The 23,596-nt window shown below is 47.1% G+C and overlaps 2 protein-coding genes across 5 annotated transcripts; both read left to right on the forward strand.

Annotated features, from left to right (window-relative positions):
* The first annotated feature begins 1,407 nt into the window (after positions 1 to 1,407).
* Positions 1,408 to 8,037, forward strand: LOC127296669 (uncharacterized). 3 transcript variants are annotated; one of them, XR_011744018.1, is made up of 3 exons: positions 1,408 to 1,791; positions 7,411 to 7,488; positions 7,571 to 8,037. XR_011744018.1 is itself a non-coding variant. In XM_071819482.1 (2 exons), exon 2 carries the CDS (start codon positions 3,293 to 3,295, stop codon positions 4,262 to 4,264), a length of 972 nt encoding a protein of 323 aa, XP_071675583.1. In that variant the 5' UTR covers positions 1,408 to 1,791; positions 2,397 to 3,292; the 3' UTR covers positions 4,265 to 4,398. The 3 variants fall into 3 exon arrangements, 1 of the variants encoding a protein (XP_071675583.1); XR_011744019.1 differs by having other exon boundaries at positions 7,411 to 7,482; XM_071819482.1 differs by lacking the exons at positions 7,411 to 7,488; positions 7,571 to 8,037 and adding an exon at positions 2,397 to 4,398.
* A 6,673-nt stretch (positions 8,038 to 14,710) lies between these two features.
* On the forward strand, positions 14,711 to 21,815 carry LOC127296668 (phytochrome A type 4). 2 transcript variants are annotated; one of them, XM_051326848.2, is made up of 5 exons: positions 14,711 to 14,751; positions 16,986 to 19,105; positions 19,697 to 20,513; positions 20,819 to 21,115; positions 21,259 to 21,815. In XM_051326848.2, exons 2-5 carry the CDS (start codon positions 17,047 to 17,049, stop codon positions 21,458 to 21,460), a joined length of 3,375 nt encoding a protein of 1,124 aa, XP_051182808.1. In that variant the 5' UTR covers positions 14,711 to 14,751; positions 16,986 to 17,046; the 3' UTR covers positions 21,461 to 21,815. The 2 variants fall into 2 exon arrangements, with proteins under 2 accessions (XP_051182808.1, XP_051182807.1); XM_051326847.2 differs by lacking the exon at positions 14,711 to 14,751 and having other exon boundaries at positions 14,780 to 19,105.
* The last annotated feature ends 1,781 nt before the right edge of the window (positions 21,816 to 23,596 follow it).

Consider the following 23,596-nt stretch of genomic DNA (forward strand, 5'->3'; position numbering starts at 1 on the left):
TTACATTGTCATCCTGAAGAAGTCCTCACTCTCAAAACAATGTCTTCAACAAGGCCATTACAAGGCACAACCAATTATGGCCAGACTTTGGACTCCTCCGGTGCCATCCCCCCACTTGCATACCGCTGCTCCAAGTCATAAAACACCAAGCCAATTCCTCATCGCCACAAAGATTCGAACCACCATTGCTACTCCTCGGATCTCGGCTTTCATGACATTCTCCGCCAGCACCATGGAACGAGAACGTGCCCCATGATAATAGCAGCCATCGGAGCTTCGAAGCGCTCCCTCTGAAACCAAACGGCAAGAGTAAAACATGGGTGCACACGACTAAATCCCACCTGATCCAGCAATCTCCAGGCATAAATCGTCCAATGGAGTTTGCCGGCGGAGCATTCCGGAACACGCCACTGCAGCCAAATCAATGGGGACATTCATCCGGCAAGTCTTCATCCTCGCGTAAGGAGGAACCTTAGGACCACCACCATTATTCGCGAGAATGGCAGGCCCCCACGCCGCTAGTCGTCTACTTGACGAAACCGAAGAGGAAGGAGGTAGTCTATTGCTAGGCTGCAAGTCAAAGGTGTCCCGAGGGCAGCCATAGACCACGCAACACCGGCCCTGGCTGAACCCATATGGTCAAGATTGAGCCTCATAGCCCAGATCTTGTCCCGATGACGCAGATCGCCGTTGTGCCCGCCGAAGCCGCGTCACCGGCATACCTCCTCCTCCTCCTCGACAACCCCTGACGGAGATCCTCAGGCCCAGGCCAGCGACGGTCACGCCACTTTGTGCCCCCACCAACGATGCCCCAACTCCGGAGAGAAGTCGTCAGGCAGCACCTCTCCATCCCCACCGCCGCTTGACGGGAAGGGGGCCGCTACCACCGCCGGCGAGGGCAGCGGCGACGACCAGAGGGGGAGAGGGTGGAGGGCGAACTAGAGGTCGGTGGCGGCGGCGCCTCCAGAGCCGCCCGAGAGGGAGCGACTCGGGATGGATCTGTATTTGGCAGATGATAAGATGGACTGAATGATTAGTAGTAGGATAGCTATATGATAGCGTGTGTGCTACGATGAATGTCGAGCATAAATATATAGATATTGAGTTTACAATTTATTGTTCCTCGAGTATGGAATTTAACTCATGTTTGACTCTTTGTGGATACGTTGGCTGTTGGTAGGTACCCTTTGCGCTACTCTCTTCTCTCTCTTCTTAACGGAGTAAAATCTCTTGTGAAGTTTTCAACTAGTCAAACAAATATCATTTCCCACTAGGCATGAAGTCACGCAGTTTTTTTTACACCTTTCCTAATAAACAGCTACTAGCTGTTTTGTAATTCGCGCATCTTCACGAATCTTGTCGCAGTTGAGCCTCATTTATCGTATGTTCTCTGTCGAGGCTTCGTGGGCTAAACAAAGTGTTTCCTTTTTAGTCTTTTTGCATATTCTCGTTATCTGTCTGAGAGCCACCGACGCACCGATGCTCTGTCTCAGTGTTGGTCTTGTGAGGAGGCAGAAACATGGCGAAGGTTGCGGCTGCCGGCGGCGGAGGGACGGTGGCTGTGGCGGCGCCACATCCTCCTCGGCCTGCATCGGAGGGGTTCTGCTTCTCCAGAAGGGGAGTGCTGCGGCGCCGCATCCTGCTCGGCTGGCATCGGAGGGGGAGTGCAGCGGCGCCGCATCCCGCGCTAATGGCGACGGGGAGAGTTGTTGCTCGCGTCCTTCTCCGTCCAGTGGAGAAGAGGTCAGCGATTCGCTAGCGCGGAAGGCATGTGCGCTACCGGCGAGATGCGTAATCCTCTGCCTTCATTTCCTGTGTCTTCTCTGTTCTCTTATCCTGGTGGGTGGTATGCAGCCAACAAGGTCACGGGAGTCTATTTTTTCTTATTTTGTGACTATTTTTCACCGTTCGTGATTGTTTGGAGCCGCATAAGATGTTGATGCTTCGTATATGAAGGTAGCGCTGCACATGTTGTAGTGCTCGGTTTTTGGGCGTTTAGGTAGTTTTGTCCTGCATTTGTTCATTGTTCTGAAGCTTGATGCAGATGTGATGTTGATTTGTAGTTGGAGGTAGCTAATCAGATATACGGGTAGTGCTTCATTGGTCGTTTAGGGTTGTTTGTTCTAAATTAGGGGTTCAGTATCCGTGATGCTTTTTTGTGCTCTCGTGGTGATGGTGCTTTGCTCGTATGTTTATTTTCAGGGTATGGAGATGATTAGTTCCGGTTTTGGATTGTTAGGGTTTAAATTTTTTTTGTGCAGGTTTAGTATGATAGGTTACAGGTTATGGTGATGATATGTGCATTGTGATGGGTGTCGTCGGCCAGTTTTTTTGTCGCCGAGAGCACGATGTAGTGAACTTCCCCCCTTATTTCTCATCATTTATCATTTTTCCAGGTCTCAATATTTGTAGTTGTGGTGCGGGAATCTCTTAAATCGCTTAGTGGTATGTGATTATTCAAGGTAGTGAGTCTTTTGTGTTGATTCTTTCTGTTCTGTATCCTTCTGGTGATGTGTGGGCTCAGGCTATTACTTTCCATATAAGCAATTGTTCCATAGAACTATTGAATTAATGTATATATATACCAGATTGATCAGGAAGAAGATTTCCAGATTTTGTAGCTGAATGTAACTGCTCTTGTGAAGAAATCGTTTTTGGTATTTTTTTTTTTGAAACGAGGCAAAAGACTTGCCATTTTCATTAATAAAGAAGAAGTACAGAATTTGGCCAGTTTATTAGCGGGAAACCGGCCGAAAACCGAAACAAGTGCCCCGACGACCGTCATGGAACACGACCGCCGTGGGGGCACAGAGCCACCCTAGCAACCCACACAAGATACACAGGCCACCGAAGCGAGAAGTCGTCGCGGTTGACCTTCAACGTCATCGTCATCACTCTTCAGCGACTCCGACTTCACCGAAGAACCAACCACCAAGACCTCGCCGAAGCGGCACCGTGAAGCTCAAGTTGGCCACCGCCAAACAAGTGGCTCCTCGTGAAGCAACCGGCAACTCCGACTCTGATGACGAGCTCTGAAGAGGATAAGCACAAGACATGCGCCGAGGAAGATCACCGCCAGAGGGCCACCCTGCAGGTCATCGTACGCTGCTCAAATGAAGAAACTCGACAAACCATAGCAGCTCCGACTCCACCGCAGGCGAAGCACAAGACGAAGAAGCTCGGACGCTCGCCGAAGCCAAGGTCTTGACGCTACCAGACCATCGCTCACCACCGCCATCGTTGCCACACAAGCCACCCCACGGACCTCACACATCGCCGGCCACCCGCCGCGATGCCGTACGAGTCCAGCCTCAGGAAAGCACGTTGGGGAACAAAGTCTTCAAGACGACGCCCCCAAGAGGGAAGCGACGTGGATCGACGCCGTCGTCCGGCCCTGCCACGGCCTAGGCTTTCACCCGAAAAACTATGCCCCGGGAGCGGAGGAGGTCGAAGGCTCCATGAAGGCCCCCAAGAGGATAGCGACATCCGCAGCTGCCGCGCCATCAGCTTTCGCTCGGAGCAGCCGAACCTCCGCACTCCCACGTTGCCGAACGGAGATGAGGGAGACCCACAACGCCGTCGGCCTGCGAACCACTGGCACAAGCACCTCCCACGCGGCGACGACGCCACACCACGTAGGACCACCAACCTCACCGCCGGCAGGAGCCGACGCCGCCGCGACGCAACCGGCAGCAACCGGCCGACCACCACCCGCAGAGGAAGAAGCAGGGGAGAGGGGCCGCCACCCCGCCCACCCTCGCCAGCCAGCAGCTGTGAGCCGCCGCCGACGCCGCCACATCTGGGAGGAGCCGGAGCTTCGCCCGCCACCGCGCTGCTTCGGACCACCGGGGGTGCGGATGGGGTCGCCGAGCCAGGCCGCCGCCGCCCGCGGCCAGGCCGAGCGGGCCCGCAGGAGCCCATCCGGGCCCGAGCGCGCCGCCAAGCCCCGCCGCGCCCCGCAGCACCCCGCCGCTCCCCGACCTCGACCCGGCCGCGCACCACCACGGCCGCCCGCAGCCCCGCCGGCGCCCAGCCGCCGGCCCACCGCGCCCACCGCACATCGCCGCGCCCGGGCGAGCTCCCTCTCGCCGGGGGACGCGGGAGGGGGAGAGAATGCCCCGCCGCCACCTTCCCCGGGGGCGCACGCGGCTTTGCCGGCCCCCCTCCGGCGGCGGCGAAGCAAGGGAGAAGGGTGGAGGGGCTAGAGGCGGCGGCGGCAAGGGTTCCCCCCTTGTCGCCAGAGGAGGGCGACGCGGGGGGATAATACTAACCTGTATAGTTACAAAGTGAGTTTTCATCGTTTTTGGTATTGATGAAAGACTTGGCTACCCTTGCCTGGTGTTGTTGAAGTGATCAACACATTTCTTCCTGGAATTATGGTAGCTCTGCTGCCACTATATAGCGGCCACTATATAGCGCCGCATAAAGAGAGGGAGAGACTGGTTAGCTAGCTAGTAGCTAGCGAATCCATAAGTTTTGAATGTACAGTGTCGTTTCCGGTTTTCTCCTTCCATCAGTTCAGTTTATAATTAGGCCGAGTTGTCTGAAAGTTTAGGTTGTTAGGTTTTTTGTTTTTGTTTTGGTTCCCCTGTGGCATCATCGTTCGATGTGATCAAGAATTTAATTGGTTCCTTGGCAGGTTCTATCACCTGTATATACAAATAAAGTGTTGTAACGTCACTTGTCCAGATTGTTTGCAGTTCTCAGTGGAACTGTTTGCATTCAGTAACCGAACTTGGGTTTGGTGGACTGTATCTCAAAACTTGGTCACTCTAGCTAGCTAGGTATTGTACTCGCTGACTGGTCTAGGCTGCTAGTGATCTGTACAAACACATACATGTGTACATTTGTAAGTGGCATGAACTTCGCGTGTTCAGCTCGTTACCAGCATACTGCTATCACCAAGAATGAAACTGGTTCACTCATGAAGAAATTCACATGCACGCACATATAGACCGACCTGCAGTACATGAACAAACAGGATCTCCTGTAGGCGTGCAGCGCTAGATAAATAGTCTCTAGTTAGTTTTTAGTATATTGCCAGATATTTAATTTACTTTTTTTTTTCTTTTAGGGTATATATTTTCTGTGAGTGTGAATGTTTTTCCAGAAATGAGTATACCCCAAACTTGAATAATGAGTTTTGCAATGCAAATGTTGTGCTGCTACTGATATTTATATTTTGATTGATCAGTTATTTTCTTAGCTTTCCAAACTTAGTTGTTTTGTGGTTTTTGAATTTGTATCAGCAATCTTAAGACATTTTCTCTGTATTAAAATAGCAATTTGTCAAGTTGTTTGTATTTCTCCTTTTTTCTTTTTCAAGTTTATGGTGGTTAACTCCACCTATCAGACAGTTAAGCCGTGCTTAATTTTGATAGCCGGCTCTAAGCCCGAGTAAAGGAGGGGTCACTTTTCTCATATATCATTTTTTCATTTTCCTGATTTTTTTCATCTTTTCTGCATCTGTATACTTTTTCTGTCATATATGTCCTTCTGATTTCATTTTTGTTTCCTTTCAGTCTCTCTTATTGTTTTATTAATTCAGACTCTCATGTTTTCAGTTTACCTCATTATTTGAGCATATATTTCGTAGCTTCATATTTTTGTTTCTTGATTTTTCTCAGCTTTTCAATATCTGAGTTCTTCTTATTAGTTTTCAGTTTTTAGAAATTTCAATCTTCAGAGGTTTCTCTGAATTTCTTGAGTATATTAGTTTTTTCAGTACAATACATTTTTTTAATTACTCTTTGTTCAGTCTTTAACATTTCATACCCTCTTCATTCCTCTTATTTGTCTTCTCTGAGTTAGTTCTTTCTTTCAGTTTTTCAGTCTCACAGTTTTTTCGTTTAGTTCTATGTCCCTCGATTTTTCAGTTAGTTATCAAAACCGTCCTAAATCCAATGTCATTTTGAATCTTCCCATTTTCATGTCTTATCATTCCTTCAGTCATCATTTTTTTACTCTCATATTCAGTCTTGTTGTCTTATTCTTTCAGTTTTTAACTTTCGCTGCCTTCAATCTTTTTTCTTTAGTCGTATGTGTCTCATTCTTCAGTCATGTTCCTCATCATTTCTCAGTTTCTCAGGGAACTATCTCTTTGTTTTTTATCTTTAATTCCTTAGTTCCTTATTAACTTGCTAACCCTAAAATTGTAGTTCATTTGTTCAGTATTATTTAGTTTTCCATGTTAGTCCTTCTAGTGACGCCAAGTGTCGGGCTCGTGCAAACAAAGTTTTGCAGGCTTGACTGTTTATTTGTCCCGTTTCGGGTTATGGTCAGTTTTCATGCAACATGTTTAGTCTCCGGTTTCTTGTTTCTCTTTTTTTCTTTCTCTTTTAATCCCTCTTTCTTCAGTAAGTTTTTGTCCCTAGTTTTTAGCAAGTCTAGTGTCTCCATTAGTGTTGGGTAAAACTTTGACTTGTCATTCTATTAGAAAGTTGACAGATCAAAGGTTCATAGTACAAACTTTGACTTGTCTTTCTTCTGCGTATCTTTCTTGAGTCCTCATTCTCTCTTTTTAGTTGAGAGGTTGTATTTCCTTAGTATGTTTTCTCTCAGTAAAATCATTTTTACTCTCCCAGTTTAGCAAATATTTCCTCATTTCTATTTCTTCAGTGTATTTTCAGTTTTAACTATTGTTCAGATTTTTTCTCAATACAACCTCTCAGTATCCAGCCTCTAAATTGTCGATCGTATTCTTTCTTCTAAGTATGTGTTAATTCTATAATCTTCAGTGGCTCTTTCTTTATTATCGTTCTGCAACTTAGTTGCTTAGGCTTAAGTGTTCAGTTTTCCCTCTATTTCTTTTTCTTCAGTCTCCAAGTAGTGCAGTGTTTGCTCATGCCTGGACGAAGGTGGTTGGAGCAGCATCATGTTAGTTAGCGGCAAACTGGTAAGTTTGGTGGGGCAGCATCATATGAGTTAGCGGCAAATCATGTAAGGTGGGTGGAGCAGTATCATGTCACTTAGCATCATGTCAAGTAGTTCGGTTATTAGTTTACTTTGGGAAGGAGTTTATTTTTCACTCTTTGTCATGTATGTTTTTCTTTTCAAGATGAGGAAGTATGTGAATACAGGGTGGCTACTATATGTTCAGTTTGTCCTTCAATTATGTGTCGGGCTCAGCTGGGAACTTACACTAGAGGGACAACATTATTTTGATGAACTTGCTGATGGTGTTCACTGGCAAATGCTAGTTAGCTTGGTTTTTTCATAATTTCGCGGTGCTTTACCATCTGACTATACTAAAAGAGTGGGTTTCCTTCTGTTTTAGTTCAGTTTTGCACTTATTTTGCGGGAGGATGGGAATAGATTGTATGTGGTGTGTTCTAGGAACAGCTTAGTAAGAGTACATAAAAGCAGGCGTTAATACAGGTGTGTAACTCCAACCTTCAATGCATCTGACAGAACAAAGTTCTTGTTTCACCTCAAAGGGAGTTCAGGAACACTTTTCGGACTGCAGAGATTCTCCAATTTGAAGTACGAGTAGGTTTTCTTGCAGAACTTTCTTGCTTTTCTTTGGTGCTTGCAGTGCTAGATCTGATTCTTCCTCGTCTTTTCCCTCCAGTTTTGCTGTGGGAGTTTCTTGATCTTGATCTTCCAGAAGGAACAGCAGCAGCTTTTGTGAGGGGGGAGCGGTTGAGCTCGTGTGTTGTTTTGCTTCCGAAGGTCGATCAGATGTTAATATGTTATGGGCTTACGTGGGTTGCATGTTCTGCGTTTTGTGCTTTCACTTGTTCTGTGCCTCAGGTTGCATGATCTGGTCTTACATCGATGAATCAAGTAATCAACCTAGGCTGAGAAAATGAGCTGTTAGAACTCAACCTGGACTCAAAATTGAGAAACGAAGACTGAACGTTAACTGTAGAAAATCTGTCTGTTCCCGTGCCTGAAAACAGACACTTTTTTCTTTAACTGAATCATTTTCATTGAGTTTTGAGGAGTACACATGTCATTTTCTGATTGGTTATGAGAAGTGTCTGTTCCTAAATTGGAAAACATACAGCTGTTGTATAGTCACACCCTTTTTTTAAGAGCTCGTCACGTAGATATAATGCAATATTCTCTTCGGCCATAAATACCTGTCACGGATTTAGGCAAGATGTATGCTAAAAATGTGTCTAGATTTTTTTGAACATGCGACAACTATTTAGGGTCTGATGGAGCACAACTTTTCTCCTTTCATTATTTCATCCCATCTATTTTTCTCCACAAAAGCAAAACTTTCACTTGAAGAAAAAACTTCTTCTCCACAAAAAGAAAGAGATATCACGAAACAAAATGGAAAGGCAATGACGGGCTAGACCGCTAGACTGGCGTTTGCTTGGGGCGTCCCAGGTCTGTTGCATGCATCGCGAGTGAGTTAGCAGTGTTGCCGTCTTGGTAATACGGTCGAGGAGTACGGGTTTGGAGCTCTAGATCGGTAGGACCCAATGGTACGTTTTCGTCGTGATCGCTCGTACGGTTTCGTGTGCGTTTGATGTTGTGCCGTAACGGCTAGTTGGACGCCAGTAAAGTTTGGCGCGGGTGGCTACTTCTAGCATGGCGTGAGAACCGGCCCTTCTTGTGCTGATCCATGATCATATAGCTGGAGCCTGGAGGGATGATCAACAAAATGCACAGCAAACAGATCAAATCAAGAGAGCGACGTGCAACGATCACGTGTAAACGGAAAATAATCGCGACCTCTGCTGCGTTTTCTTTTGGCCAGGAATGTGAGATTTTTTGTCCCGCGAAGAGAACGTATCACTAGCGTTTAGATCTTTTAGTGTACGATGATAGATTGATAGATGAAAACTTTCAAGGGAAAATAGAAAACTGCCATGTCAAAGTTGCCAGGGTTTGAAAATTTTCCATTGCAACTATTCTTTCAGTCTTGTAGCGGGGTGAATGCAAAACTTTGCTTGTTCAAAAATGGAGCATTCTTTTAAGTTGACCGAGAACTTTTGGTGTCCAAGCTTATGATCCTAAGCATCGATTCTTAGGAATTTATATTGCTTAAACTAGTTAGAAATACCAAATTTGTGCAAAGAAAAATAGGTAAGTTACTGAAGGGAGGAGGAAAAGAATAGGTAAAAATCCCAAAGCACCAGCAAAACAGCAGATGTGAAGTAGCAGAGCCGTAAGAAGAAAGAAAAATCAAGGCAGCCAAGGTCGATGAGCCCGTTGAGAGAAGGGACGCGATATGTTTCTTGATCTTCCACGGGTTAGTTAAGAGTCATCTCCAGTCGCGTCCCCCAAATCGTCCCCCAAAGAGCGCCGGATCGAGCGTTTGGAGACGTATTTTATTCGTGCCGCGTTTGGGGGACGTCGCTCCCCAGTCGCGTCCCCCAAACGCCGCTCCCAAATGAATATTGGTGCACGAAAATAAAGGTTTTCATTCAAATTTGATTATATATTACAAAGTTTGAATGAAAACGGCTAGCTTTCATCTAAACCTAGCCTACTGACCGCCCGACGGTGCGTTCGACGGCCATGCCCTGTCGTCGCCTGCCCTTCGCCGTAGCTCTTGCTGCGCGCGCCGCCTCTCCGTGCGTAGGGCGGTGGCCAGACGCCGCTGCTCCAGCAGCACGTCGACGTCCGCCCTCCCCTACTGCGCCGCCTGGAGGGAGAGCTCGACGGCGCGACGAATCTGTGCCTCTTCGCGGGCACGGGCGTTGTCCTGGAGCTTCTTCTCTGACTCGAAGGACTCGACGAGCGCGCGTTGCTGATCGGCCGTCTCGTCCGAGTGCGGCCTGTCATCGTCGGACCACTCGAACTCGTCGTCGTCGTCGTCCTCCACCTCGGTCTCCTCCTCCTCCGCCTCGGCCTCCTCCTCCTCCATTGGCGCCTCCTCCTCCACATCCGTTGGCGCCTCCATCATCGCTGCCGCCAATGCGTCGGCCTCCTCCGCCAACTCGTCTGCCCGCCTCCCCCAGGCTACCTCCGTTGCCGCCAGCGCCGCCTCCCGCTGCTGACGCTCCTCCGTCGCCAGCTGTTGCTGGCGCTCGATCGAGTCCCGCCGCCGGCGCTCGATCGCCTCCCGCCGTTCACGGTACAACGCCTCCCACTCCTCGCGCTGGCGCCGGAGCTCATCATCGCACCGCCGGCTCACCGCCTCCGTCCGGCGCCGCCGCGCCTCTTCTTCCGTCGAGGCGTCGAATGCCGCAACGGTGTCCGCAGCGCCTCCTTGTGCCACGCTGCTGCCGCCGCGGTATCGTCAGCTGCGGGTCCAGGGGCGTAGAACACTGCTACAACCGCCACCTGCCGTGCCTCACGCTGCTGGCGGGCCTGCTGCTCGAGTGCCTCCCGCTGCTGCCAATGATGTTCACGCCACTTCTGCATCCCTCGCCGCCGCTCTTCCCGGGCGGCGGCGTCGATGTCGAGCTGCGATTCCGGTGGTGGAGGTGGAGGAGACGGTGGTGGAGGGAACTGGCCATCGCCGGGTGATGTCTACGGGTGCTTCTATTCTTGTAGACAGTGTTGGGCCTCCAAGAGCAGAGGTTTGTAGAACAGCAGCAAGTTTCCCTTAAGTGGATCACCCAAGGTTTATCGAACTCAGGGAGGAAGAGGTCAAAGATATCCCTCTCAAGCAACCCTGCAATCACGATACGAGAAGTCTCTTGTGTCTCCAACACACCTAATACATTTGTCAGATGTATAGGTGCACTAGTTCGACGAAGAGATAGTGAAATACAAGTGGTATGAATGAATATGAGTAGTAGTAACGGCGCCAGAAAAGTGATTGCTGGCGTGCAGTTGATGGTAGTAATATTGCAGGAAGTAAAGATGCAGTAACACAGTAAACAAGCGATGATTGCAGTATTTGGAAACAAGGCCTAGGGATCATACTTTCACTAGTGGACACTCTCAACATTGATCACATAATAAATAAGTTCTCTTCCTTTGTGCTACATATACTCTTGTTTGATAATGAACACCATTCGTTGTGTAGGGCTACAAGAGCTCCCTCAATGTCGGAGTTAACAAGCTCCGCAACATTCGGCATTCATATTTAAGTAACCTTTAGAGCATAATAGATCTTTGCAACTTAAACCGAGTACTAACATAGCATATACACTGTCACCTTTACACTATGAAGGGGGAATAAATCACATCAATACTATCATAGTAATAATTAACTCCATAACCTACAAGAGATTATGATCATAACCTACGCCAAGTACTACACGATGCACACACTGTCACCATTACACCGTGAAGGAGGAATAGACTACTTTAATAACATCACAAGAGTAGCACATAGACTAATAGTGATACAAAACTCATATGAATCTCAATCATGTAAGGCAGCTCATGAGATCATTGTATTGAAGTACATAGGAGAGAGATTAACCACATAGCTACCGGTACATCCCTTAGCCTCGATGGAGAACTACTCCCTCCTCATGGGAGACAGCAGCGTTGATGAAGATGGCGGTGGTGTCGATGGAGGAGCCTTCCGGGGGCACTTCCCCGTCCCGGCGGCGTGCCGGAACAGAGACTCCTGTCCCCCAGATCTTGGCTTCGCGATGGCGGCGGCTCTGGAAGGTTTCTCGTACCGTGGCTTTTCCGTATCGAAGATTTAGGTCAGGGACCTTTAAATAGGCGAAGAGGCGGAGTCGGAAGGCTGACGAGGCGGTGACACAATAGGGGGGCGCGGCCCAGGCCCTGGCCGCGCCACCCTGTCATCTGGTGGCCCTGTGGCCCTCCTCTTCTGGCTCTCGGGTGTTCTGGAAACTTCGTGGAAAAATAGGATGCTGGGCATTGATTTCGTCCGATTCCGAGAATATTTCCTTACTAGGATTTCTGAAACCAAAAACAGCAGAAAACAACAACTGGCCCTTCGGCATCTCGTCAATAGGTTAGTTCCGGAAAACGCATCAAAACGATATAAAGTGTGAATAAAACATGTGTGTATCATCATAAAAGTAGCATGGAACATAAGAAATTATAGATACGTTTGAGACGTATCACCGGGGCGGCTCGTCATTGCGCACTGGTGGTGGAGGAGACGGCGGTGGAGCGACGAGGGTGTGTTTGTGGTGGAGAAAGGGGTGCCGGCGGCTGTGGTGGCTGCCATTGAGCCGGGAGGGCCTTTTATAGACGTCGGCGTCGGGAAGAAAGCGTGGGAAGAGGCGAGAAGAGGCGGGAAGAAAGCGCGGGAACGGGCGGTGGCGTGCGAACGCCGTCGACGCGTGGAGGCTCGGCAGCACCGACGAGACGTCTCGCCTGTCCCTCCGTCGCCATTAAGGCAAAGATGCCGTCGTGTGTCACTGCGCGCGAAGAACTTCCGCCGCGAGGTAGGCGACGGTTAGGTGCAAACTTGAATGAGTCGCTAACGCGTCGGGCCCGCATCGCTTCGCCTCGCTTTTCGTTGTGTCCGGCGTGCCCGGTGCGTCCCCTGTGGGACGGGGATGGGCTCGGGGCGCCGGACACCATATCGGGCCGCGCCGGATAAAAATCGGCTTTGGGGGGACGCGGCTAGAACGGTTTTTTTGTCCGACGCGCCCCAAATCGGTTTGGCGAACGCTTTGGGGGACGCGACTGGAGATGCTATAAGGCATCTCCAGTTCAACTCAAACAAGTCGAGGCTTTCCGAACGTGTTTCGCGTGAACATGGTCACGGCCCAATGACGCGATCCAAACGGATCGAGTCCGCGACACTATTTCAAGCCTAAATTTGGGTTGAGAATGCGGTCACATGGACAACACCCGCACATCCTCCTCTGGCCCTCCCCGGACTCGCCCGCTAGTGGCACACAAACAAATGCACACCCAAATTCAAGCCCCTCCCTAACCGTCGTGACCCCGTCGTTTGTGTCGTCTGCGTTGTTTGTCGCCTTTGTCGGTGTCGTCCGATTTGGCTGCTGCTCGCTAGAGGCCAAGACTATTGCCGGCTTTGTTCTATGCAATTGTCGCAACCGGACGAGCTTGGGACCTAGAGAGATGGTGTTGTAGTCTCATGTCTTCGTACCACCTGCCGCCGCCACCTAAGTCCACGCCGTTGCCGGGCTCAGTTGATTTTTGGGGTTTTCTTTCATGACATGACATGTTCAGCCATTTCACCGACCGTTGGCTCGGACCCGTGTGTCCTCCGTGCCTCCTAAAACATGTTCGGCCATTTGTGCGGCTAAATTGGGAGTTAATGGGGTTTCCTGGGATGCTTGAAAACATATATTGCATGCATTGGGAATGAAAGATCTGTCATTTTGCTTGGAAGGGGCAACATAGCACAAATGTGGATGGGTGCGCCGTCATTCTTGAGGTGGTTGTGTCACGAGATCTGTGGATTTACCACTCTTTCTTTAGCATGACAAGTTCTCACAATTGACATCAACATGCTCCAACCCTCTCCGGTATTTTCTAGGCTTGCGGAATGCAATACTCAAGTGGTCAACTATGAGTATCCATGCATACAACAAGATGTACTATCTAGCTATGGTATCTATCTGATTGGTTTACAATTATGAAGACAATCAACAACCCCGAAGAAAAGAAATGTGAGCGGTTTGCAAAAGAACAAGAGAGTATGAAGGATGTGTGGAGCGGGCATTTGGTGTGCTCCAATCCCGGTTGCTATTATTCAGCACGGTGCTAGAACATGGTGCATTAAGACCATGTGGGAGGTATGATTACTTGTGTGACCGTACATAACATGATCATGATCGTGATGATAGCCTCTTTGATCAAGGTGGCAATTTCATGGTGAATTGGTTGAACCGGAGCCTAGGGCTACATTGTTTGGCATGGGCATCATGAGATCCATGATCACCACACTCACGATCGACTTCAAAAGGATTTTATTGAGCATATGTGGGATCACGTAGAAAACCAGTAGTCATCTCTCTCAATTTTTTTCCTTGTGAATTATATTTGATCGTGAACTATGCTTTTTATTTGGTTATAAACTATTTAAATTTATTTGGTTTTAAACTTCATTATATTTTTCATTCATATATTTTAATTTCATGAAATGAGAAAAAAAAGGCAAAGTGGCCAGATCAAATGGGTATGTCGCCTCTCGGTTTGTCTCCCGCCCCAAACAAACCAGTGAAGGGCCAGAGCCTCTGCATGTTTGCAGGCTCATCAAAACGTACCAAAACAGACACATTTGATGTTCGGAATGGGTTGAACCACTAGAGCTGGCTAGGCATGATCGGGATGTGAGTTGTGGCATGGTGTGGTGTGTGTGTGTTTGTGCGTTCGGAGCAAGATACTACAACTTGTATCTTCTTTTTTTGAGTTGTATAGCTTGTATCCTTAGGGCATGCACGATGGGATGACGTCAGCCTTTCGTTAGCCTAGCTACGTAGAATTTCTGCTTAGTTGGAGGAGAGAGAAATAAAAAAGAGAAGACTGCTTTCCCTTAGCTAAGAGATCATCTTTTGGAAAATAAGCGAAAACTATTTTATGCGTTGTACGATATGTCTTCCTTAGCAAATTATTTTCTTACAAAAAAACTAATTATTTATCATTAATTTCTAGGATAATAATAAGAGATGATGCATAGTATGGCTTATCTCTACGACTTTCGTTACATGTCGTGGAAAGCAAAAAGAAGATATGCTACCATTGTACATACCCAGAGGCTAAAAGAAAATCGCGGCCGGTGAATTGGGCCCCTCCATGATCAAGGGTCACCATGGACGCGGAGCAAGGGTCATCACGTACGCCAGTATATATATTCCAGGCATGGCGCTCCCAGTCCCAGAGCTCGCTCCAGCTCACTCCACTCCTGCTCCTCTCCATTGCCGTCACCGGTAGCAGGTACCCTCCCTCCCTCCGTGCTGCCTTTTCTTTCCTTTCCCTGTTGCTTGTAGGTATGATGTATGTTTGGATGTGTTATAGACATAGTGACGCCGAAAGCTAATTTATTTCCTTTCTCATCTTGACCGTGATGTTCTTGTTCTGTTTCTGCGACCATGCTTAGTGTGATATGTTATTACGCATGAATTTCTGTGATTTTTGTAAAGTTTCATTCTTGAACTGTGTTGTAGCTACAAAACCTAGGAGCTATTTTTCTTCAGAACCCATGAGTTTTCTTGTTACGCCACAAACGCGAATACTCAAAATATATTTCTTAAGAGGAAAAGGCATAGCCCTGCTTTTCATTAGAGCAACAGAAACTAAGTTTTATCGTGGTTTCACGCTGGGGATCACCAGCTTACACAAGTAGCAACAACGACTAGCAAGCCAGCAAACAAAGGGCGATATTTTTTTTTCGAAATGAGGATGTAACCCCAGCCTCTGCATCGTGATGATGCACATGGCCTTTATTAAAACTTCATCATCCAGTAACAAACAAAGGGCGATATGGCAGTTAGAACAAGAACTCCCGTAACTATCCTAGTCCTAGGTCAGAAACGCGAAAACTCAAAATCCACACCTTTAGGCCGTGGTGGACTCCCTGCTGTCACCCGATCGCTGTAGGGATTGATTCCCCAGCAATTCTACAAATCAATGAAAACATGATATCGCAATGATCAAGCACAGGGCTACATGGCTGATACAGAAAATTTTCTCGTCTGGCCTCACGAACAGATCACCAAATTTCAGAAGAACACTTCATTTTGCTAACCCCTGAACTTTCTTGTTCAGCGAGGGAACAAATGGTGTAGCACAAGTTACATCTTCAATTTGGTGCAGCCTCGGTAGATTTGACATCCATCACTCCATTAACTCGTCAAAGTGAAAAGGGATACCATCTAGAGTAAAACATAATATCCTTAGCTTTAACAAAAACAGATCAAACCCCTCTACAAGCGCTACCCAGATTTGAGAAGCTTGCACACTACACTTCCTGCCAAAAAAATGTATTACTTTTGGAAAATACTGAAGTACTAGAGGAGCCCAAAGCATCTGCTGTAATTTAATGTTGGAATCTTCAATCAAAATTAAGTTTGCAGTTTAGTACCAAAAAAAGATCTTTCAGCTACTAACTCCACAGAAGATCTTGTTTCACAAAGGCGCCATTGTTGACATAAGAAATTCGGAACTAGAGAGCACGGGAAATAAGGCAAACTAACAGCCTGGGTAGTATAATTCAATCATCAGTCATTTTTTTTGGACCAATATGTTCTACATAAATGATGTACAAAATATTAAACAAGGAACTCCAATGGTTGATCTTAGCTCGATTTCACAAAAAAGGAGTCTCACTATCATCATTAGCTCATTAGAAAGGAGACAACCTTTCCCTGAATTATATTTAATATCTGTTGATTTGCTAGAAGATTTGCTCCTAGCATATCTACCCACCTTGCTAGCTTGAGTTGGTAGACATGTTCAGATGCTCCCTCGAGAAATTTACTCTGGAAAAGTATGTTGCTCAGAGTACCAATCAGTGCCAGACCTGCCTTGCTAGAGTTTATTTCGTTCCAAATTATGTCATATATGGAATGCTCTTGTTTAAATCATTAGGTGCACAACAGAAAGGCCAAATATAACCTTCCCAATACTATAGGCAAATTGTTTTTCTGCAGATAAGTGAATCTTCTATTGTTAGAAAACTACAACCTTAATCTCAAAAAAAGATTACAACCTTTAGTCAACTTTATTCAGTTTATTGTTTGGAAAAACGATCACTCATTACACTGATGTACTATTCATTTGATAAGAATGAATCTGACCTAGCTAATTCACCTCCCAACTCACCACTTTTAAGATCTTGAAGCGTTGAACTGGATGGGTTGCGGATAGAAAATAGTGAGCTCTTATGATTAGCATAGGAAGTGTCTTTAGAAGATCTTTGGGTTCGCAGGAGATGTGTCGCTTATCAACAGTGTGTTGACACCGGAAATTTATGATTTCAGGCAGCGACAAAGTTCAGCTTCTTTCTTTCCCTTGGTGTACCTTTGTATTGTTTTCAGTCTTCTAAGTCCATCAAATTTGCTCACCCTTCTGAAAACAGGAAAAGAAACACATCTTTAATAGCATTCATCATAGTGGTTTACCATACCTTTACATTAATATTTACCACTTCTCACTTGTATGCACAAAAGGCGTGACACACAGCATATACGAGACACAACTGCCGAGTGGTTCAAGTACTTGAAGCAGGAAATGTCTTCCTCAACGTCTACTTCTAGTTCTTCTAGCCGGAACCGCCAGAGCTCCCAGGCAAGGGTATTAGCACAGACAACCCTTGATGCTGAACTCAATGATGAATATAAAGAATCTGGTGGCTCCTTTGACTACTCCAAGCTGGTTGAAGCCCAGCGGACTGCTCCACCTTTGCAGCAGGGGCGGTTGGAGAAGGTCATAGCCTACTTGCAGCACATTCAGACAGGAAAGATACTCCAACCATTTGGTTGCTTGTTGGACCTTGATGAGAAGAGCTTCAATGTCATCGCGTTCAGTGAGAATGCGCCGGAAATGCTTACAACAGTTAGCCATGAAGTAACCAGTGTTGACAACCCCCCAAGGCTAGGCATTGGCACAAATGTAGAGTCTCTTTTCACTGACCAAGGTGCCACGGCGCTGCATAAGGCACTGGGTTTTGCTGATGTTTCTTTGCTGAATCCTATCCTGGTTCAGTGCAAGACCTCAGGCAAGCCTTTCTATGCCATTGTTCGTCGATCAACTGGTTGTTTGGTGGTAGACTTTGAGCCTGTAGAGCCTACAGAATTTCCTGCCACTGCTGCTGGGGCTTTGCACTCTTACAAGCTTGCTGCCAAGGCAATCTCTAAGATCCAGTCACTTCCAGGTGGAAGCATGGAAGTGCTATGCAGTACTGTGGTTAAAGAACTCTTTGACCTTACAGGGTATGATAGGGTTATGGCTTACAAGTTTCATGAGGATGACCATGGCGAGGTCTTTGCCGAGATCACAAAGCCTGGTCTTGAGACTTATCTAGGTCTGCACTATCCAGCCACTGATATCCCCCAAGCATCCAGGTTTCTTTTCATGAAGAACAAGGTACGGATGATCTGTGATTGCCGTGCGAGATCCATAAAGGTCATCGAAGACGAGGCACGTCCCTTTGATATTAGCTTGTGTGGTTCAGCACTCAGGGCACCACACAGTTGTCACCTTCAGTACATGGAGAACATGAACATGATTGCATCCCTTGTCATGGCTGTCGTGGTTAATGACGATGAAGAGGAGGATGAAGTCGAGTCTGAACAACCAGCACAACACCAGCAGAAGAAGAAACTATGGGGCCTCCTTGTTTGCCATCATGAGAGCCCCAGATATGTCCCTTTTCCGCTGCGTTATGCTTGTGAGTTCATAGCACAGGTGTTTTCTGTCCATGTAAGCAAGGAGTTTGAATTGGAGAAACAGCTGCATGAGAAGAGCATACTGAGGATGCAAACCGTTCTTTCTGACATGCTGTTCAGAGAAGCCTCTCCCCTGACTATTGTATCAGGGACACCCAATGTCATGGACCTAGTCAAATGTGATGGTGCTGCTCTTTTGAATGGAGGCAAAGTATGGCGCCTGTGTAATGCTCCGACCGAGTCTCAGATACATGATATTGCCTTATGGCTGTCAGAAGTTCATAGGGATTCCACTGGCCTGAGTACTGATAGCCTCCATGATGCTGGCTATCCAGGAGCTTCTGCTCTTGGTGATATGATTTGTGGAATGGCAGTGGCCAAGATTAACTCCAAGGATATTGTTTTTTGGTTCAGGTCACATACAGCTGCTGAAATCAGATGGGCAGGTGCAAAGAATGATTCCTCGGACATGGATGACAGCAGAAAGATGCACCCAAGACTGTCTTTCAAAGCATTCCTTGAAGTTGTCAAGATGAAGAGCTTGTCTTGGACTGACTATGAGATAGATGCTATTCATTCGTTGCAACTTATACTTCGAGATAAGCTGAATGATGCCATCAAGCCAACCTACGAAGCTAGTTTAGATAAACAGATTGGTGATCTTAAACTTGATGGGCTTGCAGAAATGCAGGCGGTGACCAGTGAAATGATTCGTCTAATTGAAACAGCAACTGTTCCAATATTCGCAGTAGATGTCAATGGATTGGTCAACGGGTGGAATCAGAAAGCAGCGGAATTGACTGGGCTAAGAATTGATGATGCTATCGGAAGAGACATACTTTCCCTTGTGGAGAAATCTTCTGAACTAGTTGTCCAGAGGATGCTATATCTGGCTTTGCAGGGTGAGTAAAATTTTTCTGTTTGTTTTCTTTATTTACCCCCATGTCTCTACTTTTAGCTGCAACTTTGTTTGCTATATATGTTCCCTTTTATATACTCTTGGGAGTATGTACTCCCACATACAGTACACCTCTTAAATGAATGCATTATGCCACTTTAACATTCCAAATATACCTCATTAATTATTCTAAGATACCTCAATACAGGTAGTAGGAAAAAAGCATCATCGGAGCCCTTAGTATTTTTTTAATATACTATTTTCATGTACAGAAAAGCAGTAGGTATCCAAATAATATAAAGTATATGGACTCAAATGATTTTTTTTCATTAAACTCACTTTGAGGTATCTTGTACTCCCTCTGGTCCTATTTAATTGACTCAGATTTAGTACAAAATTGTGCTAAATCTGAGTCAATTAAAAGAGACCAGAGGGAGTAATTAGTAATGAAATATGTTAAAAATGATAAAGAGGTGTATATGTAGATATATAATTTGTGTGTTGAACCTAACTGGTCACCGTGTCACCTACTTACACTATTTACACTTGATTAGTTGGCAATATCAATTCTCTAAATATTTCACTGATCAAGCAGGTAAAGAAGAGAAAGAAGTTCAATTTGAGGTAAAGACTCATGGCCCCATGGTGGATGATGTCCCTGTTATCTTGATTGTGAATGCTTGTGCAACCCGGGACCTTCATGGTCATGTTATTGGGGTGTGCTTTGTAGCCCAAGATATGACTGTCCATAAGTTGGCGATGGACAAGTTTACTCGGGTTGAGAGAGACTACATGGCGATCATTCACAACCCAAACCCACTGATTCCTCCTATATTTGGTGCTGATGAATTTGGATGGTGCTCTGAGTGGAATGCTGCAATGACCAAGCTAACTGGGTGGCACAGAGATGAAATGCTTGATAAGATGCTTCTTGGTGAAGTGTTCAACAGTAGCAATGCCTCCTGCCGTTTGAAGAACAAAAATGCATTTGTAGGTCTTTGCGTTCTTGTCAATAGTGCACTAGCCGGCGAAGGATCAGAAAAGGCTCCATTTGGCTTTTTCGACCGAAGTGGGAAGTACATTGAGTGTCTTCTATCAGTGAACAGAAAAGAAAATGAGGATGGTCTCATCACTGGAGTATTCTGTTTTATTCATGTCGCTAGTCAGGAGCTGCAACATACACTACAGGTGCAGAAAGCTTCGGAGCAGAAGTCACTAAAAAGGCTGAAGGCTTTCTCCTACATGAGGCATGCAATCTCGAACCCTCTCTCAGGCATGCTTTACTCAAGGAAAGCACTGAAGAACACAGGTTTAAATGAAGAACAGATGAAGCAGATCCATGTCGCAGATAATTGTCACAACCAGCTAAACAAGATACTCATGGACTTGGATCAAGATAACATCACCGAAAAGTACTGTTCTTGCCAAATCTTGTGAATTGTTCTATTAGGTTGATGACTTGATGTTGTCCTTCGTTGTCCTAACTCCATTTGATTCCATGCCTATATGCCTTCTGATGTGACTAAAATTGAATGATAAATATGTTCACATTTACACAACTTGTTAAACTTAGCCACTATGCTGCTTTCGGTAAACTTCCCCAGTATGGCCTTCACTTACTACTCAAACATGCATTTAGATTTTTGAGTTACTATCTGCATAATGAACTCAATGTTATCTCTAAAAGCAACTTATCTTTCATTTTTTGTGGCCACAGATGTAGCTGCTTGGATTTGGAGATGGCTGAATTTGTGTTGCAAGATGTGGTGATGGCTGCTGTAAGTCAAGTACTGCTAGCCTGCAAGGGAAAAGGGATCACAGTCTCTTGCAACATGCCAGAGATATTTCTGAAGCAATTAGTCTACGGAGATGGTGTTCGACTCCAGCAGATTCTCTCTGATGTCCTATTTGTTGCAGTGAAGTTCTCCCCCGTTGGAGGTTCTGTTGGGATTTCTTCCAAGCTGACAAAGAAAAGCATCAAAGGAAATCTTCATCTTATTGACCTTGAAATCAGGTATATTAATTGACCGCTCAAGTTCAGTTTGCATGCATAGGCCCATTACTTTCTGACAAGGAAGCCTTAAAGTATGAATGCTCAATGGTCGTTTTTTGACGGGAATGCTTAGTGATAGTTATTCTTGTCTTTATTATTGTCAGGATCAAGTACCAGGGATTAGGAGTCCCAGCAGAGCTAATGTCCCAAATGTTTGAGGAGGACAGCAAGGAGAAGTCAGAGGAGGGCCTGGCCCTCCTAGTATCTAGAAACCTGTTGAGTCTCATGAATGGCGATGTACGCCATCTAAGGGAAGCTGACGTGTCAACCTTCATCCTCACCTTCGAACTTGGAATGGGACAATGATGAAGAAGCCAGTCCAACATATGGTCATGAGATGGTATGTGAAACCAAGATTAGTGTATCATGCAAGACAGAAGCTATAGGGGACGCACGTCCAGGGACAAGCCAACCGGCTAGGCTATGGACTTGGTGCCCTCATCATTTTTCAGTTAGTAATAAAGTGAGTCTTAGGATTTGGAAACAGAAAGGTTTTGTCCCGAAGAAGGTTACCCTGCCGTTTCCAAATCGTTTAGAAGTCTGTTTCTAATTCTAGTCGGAGTAGTAATCGAATTATTTATATCCCTTCTGGTGGAGGAACGAATCAAGCAAGAAACAAAACCTAAACTTCTATTAACCCCTGCGCCTTGTGTGCCTTCCTCTCTTCCTGGCAAGGGGTGACGGGGTTTCATGCCTCGTTAGAGCACAGTTACTACCTGCGATCAACTCCCAATGCTCCTAGGCGCCAAGCATCTGGCAATACCCTGATGTGTTTCTTTTGTCACAACTGTTGGTTGTGCATATTACTACTTTCTTAACCCATGCTCCGTTGTGACAATACAAAAGGGTGCCTGTGAAACCCACAAGGAAAATGATCCAGATCCCCCGGAGGCTGCGAGCGACGCAACCTCCGGGTCGCGCGTCGTTGGATCGCATCAATCCTACGGCTACGGACACGAACGTGAGGACGTCTCTTTCCCAGGCCCCACCAACCCATCGTCCACCACAAGAATCGTATCCGCTCGCACGACTCTGCTACTGCCCCGCGCGGCCGGCAGCCGCCACCGCCTGGCGTCGCGCCCGCCCGTGCCCTGCTGGCCGGAGCTTCCTCCCGGAGATGGAGATGAGGGTCCTGAGCTCGTCCGCGCGCGCTCTCCGTCCTTGACTCCTCGCGCCGCTATGAGGTGCGGCCATGGCGCCGCCGCCGAGGACCTCTTTGTCGCCGGCTCCCCTGCCCTGATCCCCTCCACATCCTCCGCTCGCGCACTCCTCCGCCGAGCCGCCGAGCCGCCGTTCTCCCGCGCCTTCCCTGCACGGCCGTCGCCTCCCCCGATCTCCTCCTCCTACAGATGCCGCGCCGGGTCCTCGTCGGCGCCCAAGCCGAGCACCGCCTCTCTTGCGCGCGGCTTCAGGCTACCCTGACCACCTCCTCAGCTCGTGAAGCCGCTGCGCACCGGCCATCCCCACGGCGGCGCTGCTGCAAACAGCGGTGGCGCCTGCTTCGTACGGCCAGCGGCGCTGCTACCAAACGCCGGAGGCTCTGCTGCAAGCGGCGGCGCCTGCTACATCCGGCCCTACCAAAGGCCGGCGGCTCTGCTGCAAGCGGCGGCGGCGCCTGCTACGTCCGGCCATCGGCGCTGCTACAAGTGGCGACGGTGTCCGCTACTTTCGTCCGTCGGTGGTGCTACCATCGTGGTCGACACTAGCGAGGTTTCTCACCGGAGCCGGCCGACATGTGCGCTGCTACCTTGGGTGGCCGGAGTTGCTACCTTGGGCAGTGCTGCTACACGTCACTGAGGATTTGCAGCATATGAATAAAAATATTTGCTACAATTTATTTGCGGTTTTGCTACATCTGCGTAATATGTTTGCTACGTGGTCTCCGGCGAGGTCTCCGGTGAGGTCTCCGGCGAGCCCAGCCTTTTTATTTTCTTTTTCTAAACGAACCGTTTTTTGCTTCAGTCATTTGCTGCCGGGGGTGATTTTTTGCTGCCGGAGATGTTTTTTTGCTACATGCAAATCTAACCGTCAAAATGGTTGATCCGACGGCTGGGGACCCGGGGGCTGGGGAATCAGATCCCCCGGGGGACGCCCAGCAGTTTCCAACCCACAAACCCACAGCTAAAAGCTATAGCCTTTAGCTTTTAGTTACTGACATCATTGATAAAAAAATCGTTGTCTCCCTAACTGCTACGTGTATGAGTGTATGACACTGAATGAAAAGCTATGGATATGATATTGTTCATCTATTTGTCACTGAAAGTGAAGTAATTTACTGATGTATGTACTATATTTCTTATTAGTATGGAAGAGTTTGGCTTTTAAGGCCCAATTTTCAGAAGTACCGATGTCAGTGTGGCCTTTTGCTACATAATTTTGTTTTCTGCTTTCCATGCAGCTATGTTTCAGTTTCAAAGATAGCCATGACCTGATGAGCGACGG

This window comes from Lolium perenne, chromosome 4, assembly GCF_019359855.2.
Source record: "Lolium perenne isolate Kyuss_39 chromosome 4, Kyuss_2.0, whole genome shotgun sequence".
In the NCBI taxonomy this organism is placed as follows: Eukaryota; Viridiplantae; Streptophyta; class Magnoliopsida; order Poales; family Poaceae; genus Lolium; species Lolium perenne.